Below are 16,620 nucleotides of genomic sequence, written 5' to 3'. Positions count from 1 at the left end.
CTTCACTCTTTCACTCTTCACTCTCTCTTCACTCCCTCACTCTTTACTCTCTCTCTCTCTTCACTCCCTCACTCTTCACTCGCTCTCTCTTCACTCCCTCACTCTTCACTCTCTCTCTTCACTCCCTCACTCTTCACTCTCTCTTCACTCCCTCACCCTTCACTCTCTCTCTTCACTCCCTCACCCTTCACTCCCTCACTCTTCAGCCTCACTCTCTCTTCCCTCACTCTCTCTTCACTCCCTCACCCTTCACTCTCTCTTCACTCCCTCACTCTCACTCACTCTCTTCCCTCACTCTTCACTCTCTCTCTTCACCCCCTCACTCTTCACTCTCTCTCTTCACTCCCTCACTCTTCAGCCTCACTCTCTCTTCCCTCACTCTCTCTCCACTCCCTCACCCTTCACTCACTCTCTCTTCACTCCTCTCTCACTCTCTTCACTCACTCTCTCTCCACTCCCTCACTCTTCACTCTCTCTCCCTTCACTCTCTTCACTCCCTCACTCTTCAGCTTCACTCCCTCACCCTTCACTCTCTTCACTCCCTCACTCTCTTCACTCACTCACTCTCTCCACTCCCTCACCCGTCACTCACTCTCTCTTCACTCCTCACACTCACTCTCTCCACTCCCTCACTCTTCACTCGCTCTCTCTTCACTCCCTCACTCTTCACTCACTCTCTCTCTTCATTCCCTCACTCTTCACTCCCTCACTCTTCTCTCACTCACTCCTGTTGGTTCAGAAGCTGATAGTTGATGTGAAAGTCTTTTCCGCTGCTCTCTTTCAGATACACACTCAGCACGTCAGACTCTGCCATCGCCGCCCTGCTGTGCGCTCTCTACCCTCACTTCCCCGCCCACAGCACCGACAACCGGTGAGGCACACGCACACACACACGGACAGACAGGTGAAGCTGGAGGACACGCCCCTCGCGGATGACCTCATCAAGTGTAGATGGCGTGAGTCACAGACCCGAGTGTCCCCTTTGTGTCTGCAGCTACCACCTGCAGGCCCTGCGCCACCTGGCCGTCCTGGCTGCAGAGCCTCGCCTGCTGGTCCCTGTGGACGTGGACTCCCTGAAGCCCTGCTACGCTCTGCTGGAGGTCACCTACCAGGTGAGTCGTCAGGCTCCGCCTCCAGCTCATGCTGCTGCCGCTTGTTGGTTCAGCAAGCAACTTATTACATTACTGACATACTTTTCCATCACATGTCATTTATCTGACGCTTTTATCCAAAGCGATTTACATCAAGTACATTTCAACCATAAGGAAACAAACTCAAAGAAACAAGAAACAAGAAGGTGCCATTTCATCAAATAAGCACATCTACAACTTGCTGTAGATGAGAACCATTATAAGTCCAATGTAAGTGGTGCAGGTAGTTAGTGTGTTAGTGGAAGTAGAGTCTGAAGAGGTGTGTCTTTAGTCTGAAGATGTGAAGGCTCTCTGTGGTCCTGATGTCTTCAGAGACCGCCTTCCACCATTTAGGAGCAGGACACCACTGAGAGATTTCAGTCAGACAGGCAGAGATCCGCGTGAGGGAAGGAGAGAACTAGTTGGGTGTCATCAGCATCGCTGTGGTAGGAGAAGCCATGTGAGCGAATGACAGCGCAGAGAGAGTTGGTGTAGAGCGAGAAGAGGGGGGGACCCAGGACGGAACCCTGAGGAACTCCAGTAGTAAGAGGACAAGGTTCTGACACAGATCCTCTCCAGGTTACCCGGTAGGTGCGTCCGTCGAGGTAGGACGAGAGAAGGGAGAGAGCAGAGCCTGAGACACCAAGTTCCTGAAGGGAGGAAATAAGGATCTGGTGGTTGACTGTCATATGCAGCAGAGACGTCCAGAAGGACGAGGACAGAGGGACTAAAATTTGTTCCTGCTAAACAAATACAAAGACATGAGAAATATAGCCAATAACTGTTGAAACAGGCTGTTATTCTGTGTGCATCTATACGTGTTTTTATATATCAGGAGGATTAGTAGAGATTAATAACTTCAGGACGACTTCATGTTTGTATTTCTGTGTCATAAATAAACATAAAGAAGCTCTGCGTTTAATTTAACTCATTAGAGGCTTTTAAGTTACTGAAAATTTAACATATACTTTGTTATTGTGCTTATAAAGAATATTGATCTTTTCTATACATTGAAAAACATTTTTTTCAGTATTCTGCAATAATGCAACTAATTAAATGGAACAATACAAAAAGGTTATTTCAATGAACAAATTGAAGCTTAAGATCGATATATACTTTATTAGACTTAAAGTGAACTAAAACCAAAACATTCACACCAATAAGTGAACACAACTTTGTTCCTCTTTCATCCAATCAGACCTGGAATCACAGTTCAGATTCTGACCAATCAGACGAAGGCTCAGGCCTCCCTCCATCTGATTGGCTCACGTAGTTGGAGCAGTTGTTCCTGAGATGTCGATGTAAATGTGTGCGTGTTTGTGTGCGTGTGCGTGTGTGTGTGTGTGTGTGTGTGTGTGTTTCAGGAGACGAAGTGGTACAAAGAGACGACGGTGGAGCTGATGGCTCCCACTATGCTGCCCGAGCTGCACCTCCTCAAACGGGTAAAGGGTCCACACGTATGCAGGCACGTGCACAGATAGACGCCTTAACGGTGCCCAAGCAGCTGCCCTTTTGCCCTGGATGAGAAAAGTGCCCAATTTTTTTCTTCATTCATCAATATTTAAATAAAAAATGACTTTGTTTTATTTTATTTTATTGTTTTAATAGTAGTATTTTTAATCTCCTGAATCATTTTGGAGATGGGTCACTTTTTGTTTTGCTTTGAGCACCTGCCTCCCAAATGTCTGTGCACGTGCCTGCAAGTATGTATATATGTATATGTATATATGAATTCATATGTATATAAAGGTGTATATATATAGCTGAGTGCAGCTCCCTCTCTGCTCAGGATGACTGGAGAAGTTCTGATAAAAGCACACAGTAAAAACATTATATGAAGGCATGTAAATCAAACGCACCCTGTGCTCTGAGTCTGTGCTGTTGTGCTCGTGGGCTCAGGTGAAGGTGAAGGGTCCGAGGTACTGGGAGCTGTGTGTGGACCTGAGCAGAGAAACACATCATCTACAGTAAGTGCTTCAGAACCAGTTAGACCAGTGAGACACACACACACACACACACACACACACACACACACACACACACCCTCCTCTCAGCATTGTTCCCTCCACTTTCATATTTGCATATTTAAGCCCAAACACACAGAAATTTGTGAAATGCAGAATAAAACAGTTCTGATGATGTAAACAATGAAAAAGGAGCTTTTATTACAAAGTATCCCAACATGACATCATGTAAGGACTCGGTGACGACATCATGTAAGGACTCGGTGACATCATGTAAGGACTCTGTGACATCATGTAAGGACTCGGTGACATCATGTAAGGACTCTGTGACATCATGTAAGGACTCGGTGACATCATGGATGGACTCTGTGACATCATGTAAGGACTCGGTGACATCATGTAAGGACTCGGTGACATCATGTAAGGACTCGGTGACATCATGTAAGGACTCTGTGACATCATGTAAGGACCCGGTGACGACATCATGTAAGGACTCGGGTGCTGATGCAGGCTCTGTCCCTCAGGTCCATCCTCTCCAGAGACGGAGTTCTGTACGTGAAGCTGAGGGCCGGCCAGCTACCCTACAAGGACGACCCTCAGGGCTGGAAGAGCCTGCTGGCCTCCTCCGTCAACCAACGGGCCTCAGGAGTCAGAGCCTTCAAGGTGAACCCCACCCTCCGCTCACAGCCCCCTAACCAGGTGGAGGCTCTGCAGTGGAGACGAGACCATGCAGGACCCGTGTATCTATGATACCTCTATGAGTCCTGATGGGCCTCGTGTTTGCTGTGGCTGCACCTGCAGGTTCTGCAGGGTGAATAAAACAAGTGCATTTGTTTGTTGTCCCCCTGACGATGTTCCTCTCTACGTCCTCACGCAGCCTGAAGCCATCTCCACCTTCACCTCAGAACCCGCGCTGGTCTCCTTCGCCCAGTTCTTCTGCAAAACATCAGAAGAACTCCAACAGGTGAGTAAAAGTGTTTCTCAGGTAGAACCATTACAGGTGAACAAATGAAACGCACCCTGACCTTCATTATAAATACAGCTGGAAACATTTGTGATTATACAAGTATAACATTCTATAAAGGTACACAAAAATACATAAAGTTATATGAAGTTACACAAAGGTACATCAAGTTACACAAAGGTACATCAAGTTACACAAAGGTACATCAAGTTACATAAAGGTACATCAAGTTGTATATTGTTAGGGGTCCGTTTGTCTCACTCCTTTGTTCTCGTCCCGGCTGGAAACGATGAATCAAAGGAGTGAACTTTAACTTTAAACTCATTTAAAAATCACAATCTGTCCTCTCTGTCCCTCACATTCACACGTCATGTGGTCCAACACTCAAGACATTTGCCTCAACCTGCTGTCTTACATTCAGTTGCTCATCATCTGCCTGACAGCAGAAAAAACTCCCAAAAAACCTCTTTGGGGAGAAAATCCATAAAGGACGGAAACTAGCATCCGTCCCCCGGTTCATTCTGTTCACATGGTGACAGAATGTTGATGTGTACAGTGTTTATATGATTTACATTGTGTTTATTCATATTGAATTCACTTCTAACATGTTAAAGTAATAACGAATATGTAACATCACACAAACTACTATTCTACACTCAACGTTTCTACTATCATTTGATTTCTATCACTCGGTGTGAGCTTCTACTTCTGCACCCGAAACACAGAGGTCACCTTTAAACTGTGTGTGTGTGTGTGTGTGTGTGTGTGTGTGTGTGTGTGTGTGTCAGAGAGACGACACCCTGGTGCTCTTCTCCGCCATGCTGTACGAATGCGTAACGCAGGAATGTCCCGAGATGCTCCCCACCTACATCGCCATCGAGCAGGCGGTGGGCGCGCTGCGTCGGGGCGCCGCCCCCCCGCACACCTTCCCCCTGTGGCAGATGCGCCTGGTGGTGGAGCTGTGGGACGGGCGGGTGCGGCGCGGCGCGGCCAACCGCCACGACGCGCTGCTCACCTCCGAGTTCCTGCCCGTCATGAAGAACATGGTGGACGTGGCGCTGGACCGCTGGCTCGCCGGTGAGCAGGGAGGTGGAGGAGGACGGGTGGAGGCAACTTCAGTACCAGGATGTTCTGGCTGTTTCTCACCCACAAGCCTGAGCACCAGGGTCAAAGTTGAAGGGGCGTTATCATGACGAAGCGTCAAAGTGATCACCGTGCTCCAGGCTGCGTACATGGAGACCTGTCAATCACAAGCTCTAGGGAATGGGGCGGGTCTAAACTCTGAAGTTATTGATTGTTTACTGTTATGACCAACAAGTAGAGAGCGAGATCAGCTTCATGCTAAATATCGTGCATTAATAGTTGATGCACGTCGTACCATCTCTAGCAAAATACCCACAATTCATAGCAATCTGACGTTCATGATATGCCGTTGAAATGCGGCTTATCGGTGGAAACAAGGGACATAAAAAGAAGGTTCTGTTGTGTTCATAAATCCTCTGGGTAGACTTACAGAAGAACCCGAAAAAGTTACAATAAAACCAATTAAATAAAAATAGTTAAACGCTATATTTGTCTACAGAAGCCAACAGCTGGTCTGCAACAGTTCATGTCTGAGCGAGTGAGTCACGAACAAAGGACACCACGTATTTACTCTTTCCATCACGCCTCATTAAACTGCTGCTGTTTGATTTATTATCCCGGCTCATTTTGTAGTTGTAATGCAGTAACTTCCACACAAGCCGGTGTTGTTTTGTACGGTTTCTCCTGGTGAGGGAATAACATTTCTACAGCACATAAACATTTTAATGGTGATTCTAGTGCATTTCTACAGACACCTTAAGGTTTAAAGATGGAAACATCTCCTGTGTTTTCTCTCCCAGACAACAGCTCCGTGCTGAGGTCCTACATGAGGGGCGAGGCCCTCCCCAAGGCCGCCCGCTCCGTCATGCTGGCCAGCTTCCTGGTGTACCGCTCCATCCCGAGTCTGAGGACCACACGCACAACGCTGGAGGGTGAGAGACGCACACACACACACGTGCGATGCTAATGTTAGCTGAGCTTGTTTATCCGATGCTAGCGTTAGCTGACGTTGCTTTTACCCCGTCTGAAGCCCCGCCCTCTCTCCCTGCAGGCTGCAGCTCCCTGGGGGACTTGTTGTGCCGCAGCGCCCGGTTGGGGATCCCCCTCAGGGACCTGCTGAGGCTGGTTCCTGTACTGCCTTGCTCCCCCTCTGGCCTCCCTCTGCAGGCCTTCTGATCCCCGTGGGGGACGGGGGGGTCTCAGGGGTTCCGTCTGCACCACCGAGGAGACAAATGTCTCCTCAGCCTGTGATTACTAACGTTGTTAAGTTAGGTTGAGAGAACATTAAAAGGGAGAAGAGCCGTACTCATGAACACGCCGTTCTCATGTCATCGAAGTTCACATTACATGTTGGTGTTTGTAAGAAGCAGCACACGGGGGGGTCAGGTGAGGGGGACGGCCTGGGTCTCGTACTTTGTACTGTAACATTTGTATCGGTGATGTTGTCTTCAAAGATCCTTTGGGTAGAAGATCCAGAGACAAAAAAGTTTTTAAAAGTCACAATAAAACAGATTTAATAAAAAGTAGTTTTGGGAAACAGTAAATCTCTCAGAACGAGGACACGAGCCTCAGCAGACCTTTGACCCCTGGTCCTCGTACGTGGATAACTGAGCCGGATCTTTTCAGGATGAGATGATGTAGTTCAGCTTATCGGTTCCCTGAAGCAGGTTTGTCTAAATCACCACAGCAACACATGGAAACACCTGAACCTGCTCCGGTTCATCTGAGCTGATCAGTTCATGTCTCCTCATTGATGAACCTTTTTATAGGAAAGACCCGTTATGACGTCACTTCCTGTAAGAGTCCAATCAATGCTGAAGACAAGGAATCATTGACTTACAAGAAGGATCCGCTGGCCTCAGAGGATCAGACATCGTCCACATTGGCCCCTCGAGGGCTGCGTCCCTCGACCGCGTCGAAGGAGCCGCCGGGACGCGAAGCGAGTCGCAGCCGAAGAGACGATGCGGCGGATGAAGTGACTCAATTGAATCCAACAATGAGGACCAAAGCCGCCCGACATCCACATGTTAAAATCACCCACTGTAATTACTCCAAACTTGTTAAGAACTTCAGATAGAGGTTCTGAATGAGAACCGGGGCCCTGACACGCTTAAGAGAACCGGCTGGATCGTTTTGCTGGTTTGGTTCTAAAGAACCAGGCTTTCAAATCCATCAACATGGAGATCTGATTTCAGTTCATTTAATAAAGCTGCTTTAGATGACAGATCTAATCATCAAAATCCACCTTTATTTCAATTATTTTGCGTTGTTGGTTTTAACTTTGAAGTTATTCAGTTGCTGCTTTGTGACGAAGCTGCTGGTGGAGAAGGTTTGTCCTGCAGCTTCACCCTGAAGTTGTTCTGCACCAACAGGTTCATCCACGTGGGTGAAGAATAAAAACACTCCGCTCAGACTCTGTTGTCTTGGTGGATGTTTTATTCACATTTGTTACAAAGGTTCCTGCTTCATCACGTGTTCCCTACTAGTCTCCATGTAGGAGAAGACCAGGAGACAAAGGGGGGCGTGGACGGGTCCCCTAAACCAGTGGTTCTCAACTGGTTCTCAACTCCGGGACCCACCATCACCCCTTAATGACAAGCCGCGACCCAAATCCAGGAACATTCTCAACTTCTCAAATTTATTTAATGAAAATATGGTGCAGTTTGAGCCTGAGACAGAATACGTACGACAACACAAAAAAGCCAGCTGGTAAGTTTTATTTTCCCAGCCAAAGACCCGCGACCCACTAAAAACCACCAGTTGAGAATCACTGCTCTGAACCGTCTGGTCCAGACTACAGCATCCAGTCCGTTGTCATAGCAACTCCTTACAAGGAGAAAGGGTCGTTCCACAGATGCTGGTTTTGATCCTGAAAGACGCTCGTTTGAGCCGTGAGGAGGATTCTGTGCACGATGACCTTTGACCCTGTAAACAGCTCAGACAGAGACTCAGTCGACCAGTCAGACTGGACTTTGATGGTGACGTGAGGACACACCCTCTGTGATGAAGAACAACAAGCTCTAACAAGCTGCGTCACCTGGAAGCTGAAGTGAAGCACGGAGCTCCTTTTCTACACGGACCTGCTGAGGACAGAAGAGAGCTGCTCACTGAGGAACTTCATGTCTACAAGATCAGTAAGTGGAGCTGTGATTGGATGAATGATCATCGATGGTCGTGGACGTGTGATTGTTTAAAGCTGGGAAACAAGATGGCGCCTGTGTGAGCAGGCAGAGAGGAGCTGCTGTTGGTCTGAATGATGAAGAAGAGGAGCTCAGTCTGATCTGGGGTCTGTGAGGACTGTTACTGATGAGGAGGGGAAGGTAGCAGACGGAGGGGCACTAGGACCCAGCAGGGACCACAGAGCTCACCTGGGCCTTTGTTCCTGAAACACACCTGAGAGACTCTGTTTGTCTCACCTGCTGCTTCAGTCCTTTAAGTCCACGAAGCTTCATGTTCACTTCTTCATCTGCTTTAAACACATTTAGTCACTTTGTTGTGACTGTTTGTTTTCTTCAGTCTTCAGTTTTTCTCTCATTGATCAGCAGCTTGTAGTCGACCTTTTACTAACTGATCACATGGTGAAGTGAACCGTCCATCAGGAGAGAGCTTTCCCGTGTTGCCATGGTAACCAGTGTGTCACCTTACTGGTCTGTTTCACTGACTTCTGGACTCTGAAGGACATCAAGAGGAGAAACAGCACAGCGCCATCTGCTGGAAGACGAGTGATCATGTTCACCTGGTAAAACACGACATTTACAGGATGAGCGTTTATAATGACGTCTCTTGTTAACAGGGTTTAAAGAAGGAAAAGGACGTTTGTCTTTCTCCAGAAGTCTAAACTTTAACAGACAACAACACAAAGTGTCCCGTGAGAGTTTCATTGTTGAGGTGGATGAGCTCTGTGTGTTTGTCCTGATGAAGATAAAGAACACGTGAGCTCTCCCAGCAGGTTGGTGTGAAGGTCTGAAGCTGTGGACTCTGCTATGAATCAGGCTGAGGACCCAGAGGACGGAGTCCGTCCCTCTGAAGCTCCTCTGTGTGAGGAACATGACAGCCAGACCAAAGCTCAGAGGTGAGAGGACCATCTCCAACTGTCCTCCAGTCTCCTCCATGTCCCACTGACTCTGCTTCTACATGTGTGACCAGGATCCAACAGAGACCAGGACCTGATCCTGGATCTGGACCTGAACCCAGCTGTGTGTCTGTGAAGAGTAACCGGTCCATGAGGCCTCCTCTCAAGTGTGTAACCGTGGCTTAGACATTGGGGGGGTTGACGGTGGGGTGGACGCTATGGGGGTTTCCAGAGCCCCTTGCGTGTCCCTTGCGTGTCCCTTGCGTGTCCCTTGCGTGTCCCTTGCGTGTCTTTTCGTCGACCCATTTTTCTAGACTAGCGTTTATTAAAAGGAAGAACGTTTACGAGAGAACGGATCAGACCGAAGAGCTTTACGCATTTCTTCCCTCAAAAGCTCTTCAGTCTGATCCGTTCTCTCGTAAACGTTCTTCCTCTTAATAACGGCCGTATTGTGCTGTGAAGACGGAGACGTGAGACTCTAAAGGACGCAGTCAGTGGACCGATCACAGCCTGCTGCTGCAGGACGCTGCAAAGCTTTAGACGCAAGGAGGTGTGAAAAGACACGCCAGGGACTCTTAAACGCAGAAGCATAAGCATGTGTGTGTGTGTGTGTATATATAATGTATGTGTGTGTGTGTGTGTGTGTGTGTGTGTGTGTATATATAATGTATGTGTGTGTGTGTGTGTGTGTGTGTGTGTGTGTGTGTGTGTGTGTGTGTATATATATATATAATGTATGTGTGTGTGTGTATATATATAATGTATGTGTGTGTGTGTATATATAATGTGTGTGTGTGTGTGTATATATAATGTGTGTGTATATATATAATGTGTGTGTGTGTGTATAATGTGTGTGTGTGTGTGTGTGTATATATAAAATGTGTGTGTGTGTGTGTGTATATATATATAATGTATGTGTGTGTGTGTATATAATGTATGTGTGTGTGTGTGTGTATATAATGTGTGTATGTATGTGTGTGTGTGTGTGTGTATATAATGTGTGTATGTATGTGTGTGTGTGTGTGTGTGTGTGTAAAATGTGTGTATATATGTGTGTGTGTGTGTGTGTGTGTGTGTGTGTGTGTGTATATAATGTGTGTATGTATGTGTGTGTGTGTGTGTGTGTGTGTGTGTGTGTGTATATAATGTGTGTATGTATGTGTGTGTGTGTGTGTGTGTGTGTGTGTGTGTGTGTGTGTGTGTATATAATGTGTGTATGTATGTGTGTGTGTGTGTGTGTGTTCTCTCTGAGCTGGGTGCAGTTCTTACTCAGACCCACTGGTTTCCAGTAAAGACCCAGTGAGTTCCCAGCAGAGGAAGTGGGGGCGGAGCCTGAAACTCGGTTCCTTTTGGTCTGTTTCATGATCTCGTGTTTCATCATCTGTTCTGACTGATGACGCACACGGTGGAGGAGACACGTCACATGGATGTGTCTCTGTCTCTGTCCACAGAATCAGAGACAAAGAGATGAAGCTTTTGAGTTTTTCATCAGATCTGGATCACATTGGATCAGAACCACATTAACCGTGAGGACACGTTGGGACAGGCCCTGTTGTCTACTCTGGACTGGAAGCTTCTGTCTGCTCCAAAGAGGTGAGTCCAAACTTCTCATGAATTAAACTGGTTCCGGTTTGTGTTCTTAACTGGTCCTGGTCCGGACTGCTGGTTTGGTTCTCTGATGTTGTGCATGATATCGATGGCTGAGGGACAACGTCACGGTGGATTCACAGCCAGATGGTTCTGGTTCTGGGATGAAACATGGAGGTCTGACTTTGGACTGAATAAGTTCCCTCAGTGCTCCCTGGAGGTTAGCTAGCCGCACACGAGCTAACAGAGCTAACAGGTAGCTGAAGCTAGCTGAGTGCTGGACCAGGATTGTCAAATGTCCTCAGGAAGGTTCCTCACTGAGAGACAGGAAGTGACCCCATGATGATAAGAGCGGTTCTACTCGTCCTCACTTAGCTCCTTTAGCATAGGAACCACTGGAGCATCCTTTACCAAAGGAAAGGAGATAATTCCGTCCCACAATTCCTTGCGTCGACAATATTTAAATGGTGACGTGTCATTGGTCCGTTCAGGAGAAATAATGTAAGTATGTTAATGAGGTTTCCCTTGAACCCGGTTGTTTGTGTGTCTGCGTGAGTCACGCTAACAACACGTGAAGCATCGGAGACGCTGACGTCACCGACACGCGTCTCCGTCCAGTCACCTGTCCTTTCCTAACTCCTCAGCAACTCTTTCCTTGACCACGTGACCTTTTCCACAGAGGTCAAAGAATCAACGTGAGGTCATTTTTGTGATAATTTGAATGAACGTCAATGTTAATAAACAGTAACGTTGAATAAATGTAACATACACATCCATACATCTGTGCTCTTGTTGTCACTGCTGATAGTCGATATAGTTTCCAGATGTTGTCAGAAGAAGCTTCACAGCCCCCCCCCCCCCCCCCCCCCAACTCCCACTTGTTTACGGTAAACTTGTGTTTTTTTGTCACCTGTGGGCCTGATGAAGTGATGCCGGTAGTTTTGTTATCACGTCTGCGGCTGAGAGAGCGATGCATCGTGGGTAGGCGTGGGATTTGCTGCTGTGGATGACTCAGAAACCCCCGATGTGATATTCATTTCACAGAAAGCTGCTTCCTGCTGCGGCGTTAGCGTTGTGCGAAGGATGACGCATTAGGTTGGACCTGGAACCGCGTTGAGAGGGACCCTGAGACGGAGCCCTGTGGGACTTCTGTGTTGTGACCTGGAAATGATGCTTTAGGAAGATTTATAGTTCCAATAAAACAAAGTCCAGTTCTCTGATGAGTCAAAGTTTAGAAATGAAATAAAGGGTGAGCTTGATTTATTGGGGGGGACACGTTTTGTTTCTGTGAATGGAGTCTGTTGAAACCATGTCCCTGTCCTCAAAGACACTCGCAGAAACAGGGTCCACCTCTCAGAGGTTAAAGTTCACATTGACATGCATCTCAGGAGGAGAGAAACCGTGCAGTGAAATTCACATTTTATTCACATCTTTGTGACAAAAGATTTATTTTAATTATTTCATTTAATACAACTAATCACACCTATGATGAATGTTTACACGTGCATAAATAGTCTATTAATAAATGAGGTGCTTCCTGGGAACTGACGTCACCGCTCTGTGACGTAGTTCCGATGTTTCTCCACTAGAGGGAGACTCCGTCCTTCACTGCGCGTCACTTGACATTAAATCAAGTTTAATCGCTAATAAACGTATATTAATAAACTAAAGATAATTCTTTTTTACTTTTCAATATCTTTATTTTCCAGTTTGATGCATCGTCGGTTTTGTTCTTAAGCTTTTATTCTAGTGATTCATTTATTAAAAACCGGATCATTATTATTGTTATAAACAGATCACGTGTGATTTCTCCCCAAAACAAAGCGTCGTTCCACGTGTGTTTATTTATATGTTGGACCATAAATAACTAAACAGAAATGTGCGTAAATAAATCAGGTTATGTATGAACAGCAACACCCGGATTATATTAATAATCACACTCCGTTATTAATCGATGAAGTGCTGAAACTCGTCGTCTCTTCACAAGAATAAATCAAAATCTAAACATGAATTCATAATCAATAATAATAAAAAATTGTTCTTGAACTGCTGAAAATGTAGTACGATAATTCGGTATTTCAGATTAATTCTATTAGTGATTCATTGAGGCTTAATGAGCTGCAGATCAAATGCACGGTTGTTAATTAAATTAGACATTTAAATACATACTTTTATTACTCTTAACTTGTGTGAATATTCATTTTTAAATTATTTGATCAATTTTATTGTTTGACAAAATGAAGAAAACAGGTGGACAGAAGCTGTTCTAATATCTAATACACATAAATCCCAAACAAGTGATATGAAATACGTCTTGAAAATTAAAATATCATCAAAATGTCATAAAATAAAAAAGATTTAGTTTTTTAAGGTGACATGGTTAATGCAATTTGTAATTTTAAAAACTGTAAAAGTGATTAAAGTTGCGAAGCAAAATAAAATATGAATATTGAATATTTTAAGATTCAGAGGAGAAGAAGCGAGTTGTGGAATCCACTTCAGCTTTTATGAATTTCATTCTCTTTGAAGACTGAAAACACAGTTTCATATTCATATTTATACGGGTTTCATATCTGCGTTGTGACTCACGCCTGTGGGAGGTTTGAAGTCTCTGATCCGGGATCAGTGGGTTTCTAAGTTTAGAAGTTTTGTCTTCAGTATTTAAATGTTTTCATTGTTTTTTTACTTTTTAACTCGGCAGAAATAAATACATGTACAATAAATGGAATATGTAATATTTAACATGTGATGTCAAAACAAACAAATGGCATCATACGTTCTATTATTGGTTATATCGTTGTGGTGAGTTTCTCTTTTATTAATGATGATGATAATAATAATAACAACACGGCTTTGAGTTCATTGATGCTCTTCTCAATGTTCTTTATTTAGTTTTTAAAATAGTTATTACACAGAAGTCCTGTATTATAACAGCTATTATAATATTGGTTTTAAAGAGAATTTCTGGATTCTAAACTCCGATTTATTATGTTCTGCATTATTTATATATAATTATATCATCTATTATGCTCAAGTTCTGTGTTGTAAGCGCTTAATGTGTTAGTTCATATTTAATGAACCCTTTAACCTCATTAACAACTTCACATCACAGTACGAGTGTGAACAGCAACTGCTCTTATTCTGCTGAGTGTGTGTGTGTGTGTGTGTGTGTGTGTGTGTGTGTGTGTGTGTGTGTGTGTGTGTGTGTGTGTGTGAAGTGGAACACACGCACACGTTAAAGGTCACCTGCTGCATTCATCCTGTCACTCATCTCCCTGAATAGTGAAGCATGAAACCACAAACTTCTTCTCGCTTTTGTTTTTGAGAAGAAACAGAATCTGTTTTTTTTCACATTGGAACAGTTTGGTTTTAAAGCCTCGGCGTGTTTTCATGTTCTCATGTTCTCATGTTCTCATGTTGCAGCTCACTAGGAGCTCAGAGGCTTTCCGTGTTCATCCCGTCATATGACTTCTCATGTTGCAGAAATCACGTCAGCAATAATCAACAGTGCTTTTTCTCTTTACATTGAATTGTTTGTGGGGACGGACTTGGATGAAGGCTCAGTGTGAGCGTCTTGTAGTCCTTTCTTTACGTTGCCATGGCGATGACCTGCGTCACATCACAGGTGTTTTTATGTCATAAGTAGAAAGCAGCGTTTGTGAAACTCAATCGTGACACAAGAAATAGAAAAAGTTACAAATCAGTACAATTACTCTGATACTAGAAATAATACCTATTGTTTGTTATATGGACGTTCAAACCGTCATGAGGATTCACGTCGTCTTCTTCACTCGTTTGGTTCTCAACTCAATCGATCCAAAGTCAAAGTGAAACTGAGGGGCGGCGAGAGCTCCCACTCACCTCACTGTACACACAAATATACACACACACACATATATACACATAAATATACATACACATACATACATACACATAAATATACATACACATACATATATATATAAATACACATACATATACACACATACACACATACACATAAATATACATACACATACATATATATATATACATACACATACATATATATATGCATACATATACATATAAATACACATACATATACACACATACATACACATAAATATACATACACATACATATATATATGCATACATATACATATAAATACACATACATATACACACATACACACATACACATAAATATACATACACATACATATATATATATGCATACATATACATATAAATACACATACATATACACACATACACACATACACATAAATATACATACACATACATATATATATGCATACATATACATATAAATACACATACATATACACACATACACACATACACATAAATATACATACACATACATATATATATGCATACATATACATATAAATACACATACATATACACACATACACACATACACATAAATATACATACACATACATATATATATGCATACATATACATATAAATACACATACATATACACACATACACACATACACATAAATATACATACACATACATATATATATACATACATATACATACATATAAATATACATACATACATATATATACATATAAATACACATACATATAAATACATACACATAAATATACATACATACATATACATGCACATATATACATACATACACATACATATAAATACATATATATATATACATACATATACATACATACACATACATATAAATACATATATATATACATACATATACATACATATAAATATACATACATACATATACATGCACATACATACATACATATATATACATATAAATACACATATATATAAATACATACACATAAATATACATACATGATGTATTCTTCTACTTGATCAGCAGATACATTAAACGTGTCTTTAATGTACATTCTATACACACGCGTGTGTTTAATCGATCCTCTGATTACATGTTGGTTTGGAATCTTTCTGAAGTTCAAACATCAAATGTCAGTGATGAGTAAATATAAACATGTTTATGGTTTCAGTCTGCGCCGCATTCCGTGGGTGGTGTGTGTGTGTGTGTGTGTGTGTGTGTGTGTGTGTGTGTGTGTGTCTGTGTGTGTGTGTAATTATTTCCAACGCTTTTAAACACAAATCATTTGAATATGTTCATGTTATAATGACATTGTACGTTATTACACATTGAGCTGGAACGTTACGATAGAATAACAACAATACAAACAATGATTACGTTCTAATACAGGAACCATAACAACAACAACAACAACAACATAACATAAGAACCTAAAGCAGCTGTGGGATTCAAACCTGCGCCTGTGGCTTCGTATCAGGAGCTCACAGCGCTTCTGGTCCTGCTGCACAAAGACCAGCAGAAGACGTTGGATCACCTCCATGCGGTCAGGGCGAGGAACGTGACGTCCTGTGATGTCATCAGCATCTCCAGGACGCTCCAAGATCTCCTTGACCCTTCATGCGAAGACCACGTTGTCACGGCAACGTTTTTCAAAAACTCATCATCAGAGTGTAAAACAAGATCTTTCTGCCCACATTTGGAATTAGTCAAGTTTAAACTCTCTGAGGAGTTTGTTCGTTTGTAAATCCAAAGTTTGATGGAAATTGGAAAAACAAGCAAATATTCAGCGAATGAGAGCAGCTGAAGTTTTATTCAGTAAAACCAATGTGAATATTTGGTGATAACTTCAGAAGTTAAAGGTCTTTCACATTTGGGCCACACCCCCTACGACCTCATTGGTCCATCACTTTGAAAGCCAGCGGGTCACATGACAACCCGATAATGATCTTCTGAACATCTCG

The 16,620-nt window shown here is 43.5% G+C and overlaps 1 protein-coding gene and 1 long non-coding RNA gene across 4 annotated transcripts in view; both read left to right on the top strand.

Moving 5' to 3' along the window:
* The window catches only part of anapc1 (anaphase promoting complex subunit 1), a 28,367-nt gene extending 21,703 nt beyond the window's left edge, over nt 1-6,664 (top strand). For all 3 annotated transcript variants that reach the window (XM_078104333.1, XM_078104332.1, XM_078104334.1), the window contains 9 exons: nt 785-871; nt 995-1,112; nt 2,495-2,572; nt 3,030-3,097; nt 3,619-3,757; nt 3,972-4,058; nt 4,847-5,135; nt 5,942-6,073; nt 6,193-6,664. In XM_078104333.1, coding sequence (XP_077960459.1) covers nt 785-871; nt 995-1,112; nt 2,495-2,572; nt 3,030-3,097; nt 3,619-3,757; nt 3,972-4,058; nt 4,847-5,135; nt 5,942-6,073; nt 6,193-6,317 — 1,123 coding nt within the window. In that variant the 3' untranslated portion in view covers nt 6,318-6,664. The remainder of the gene's footprint in view (nt 1-784; nt 872-994; nt 1,113-2,494; nt 2,573-3,029; nt 3,098-3,618; nt 3,758-3,971; nt 4,059-4,846; nt 5,136-5,941; nt 6,074-6,192) is intronic.
* Nucleotides 6,665-8,131: 1,467 nt separating this feature from the next.
* On the top strand, nt 8,132-13,832 carry LOC144409453 (uncharacterized). Its single transcript, XR_013467896.1, has 5 exons — nt 8,132-8,275; nt 9,088-9,213; nt 9,288-9,380; nt 10,665-10,806; nt 11,845-13,832. It is a non-coding gene; the product is annotated as an uncharacterized LOC144409453 (long non-coding RNA).
* The last annotated feature ends 2,788 nt before the right edge of the window (nt 13,833-16,620 follow it).

Source organism: Gasterosteus aculeatus, chromosome 6 (genome assembly GCF_964276395.1).
Source record: "Gasterosteus aculeatus chromosome 6, fGasAcu3.hap1.1, whole genome shotgun sequence".
In the NCBI taxonomy this organism is placed as follows: Eukaryota; Metazoa; Chordata; class Actinopteri; order Perciformes; family Gasterosteidae; genus Gasterosteus; species Gasterosteus aculeatus.
This window is presented reverse-complemented; position numbering and strand designations above follow the sequence as displayed.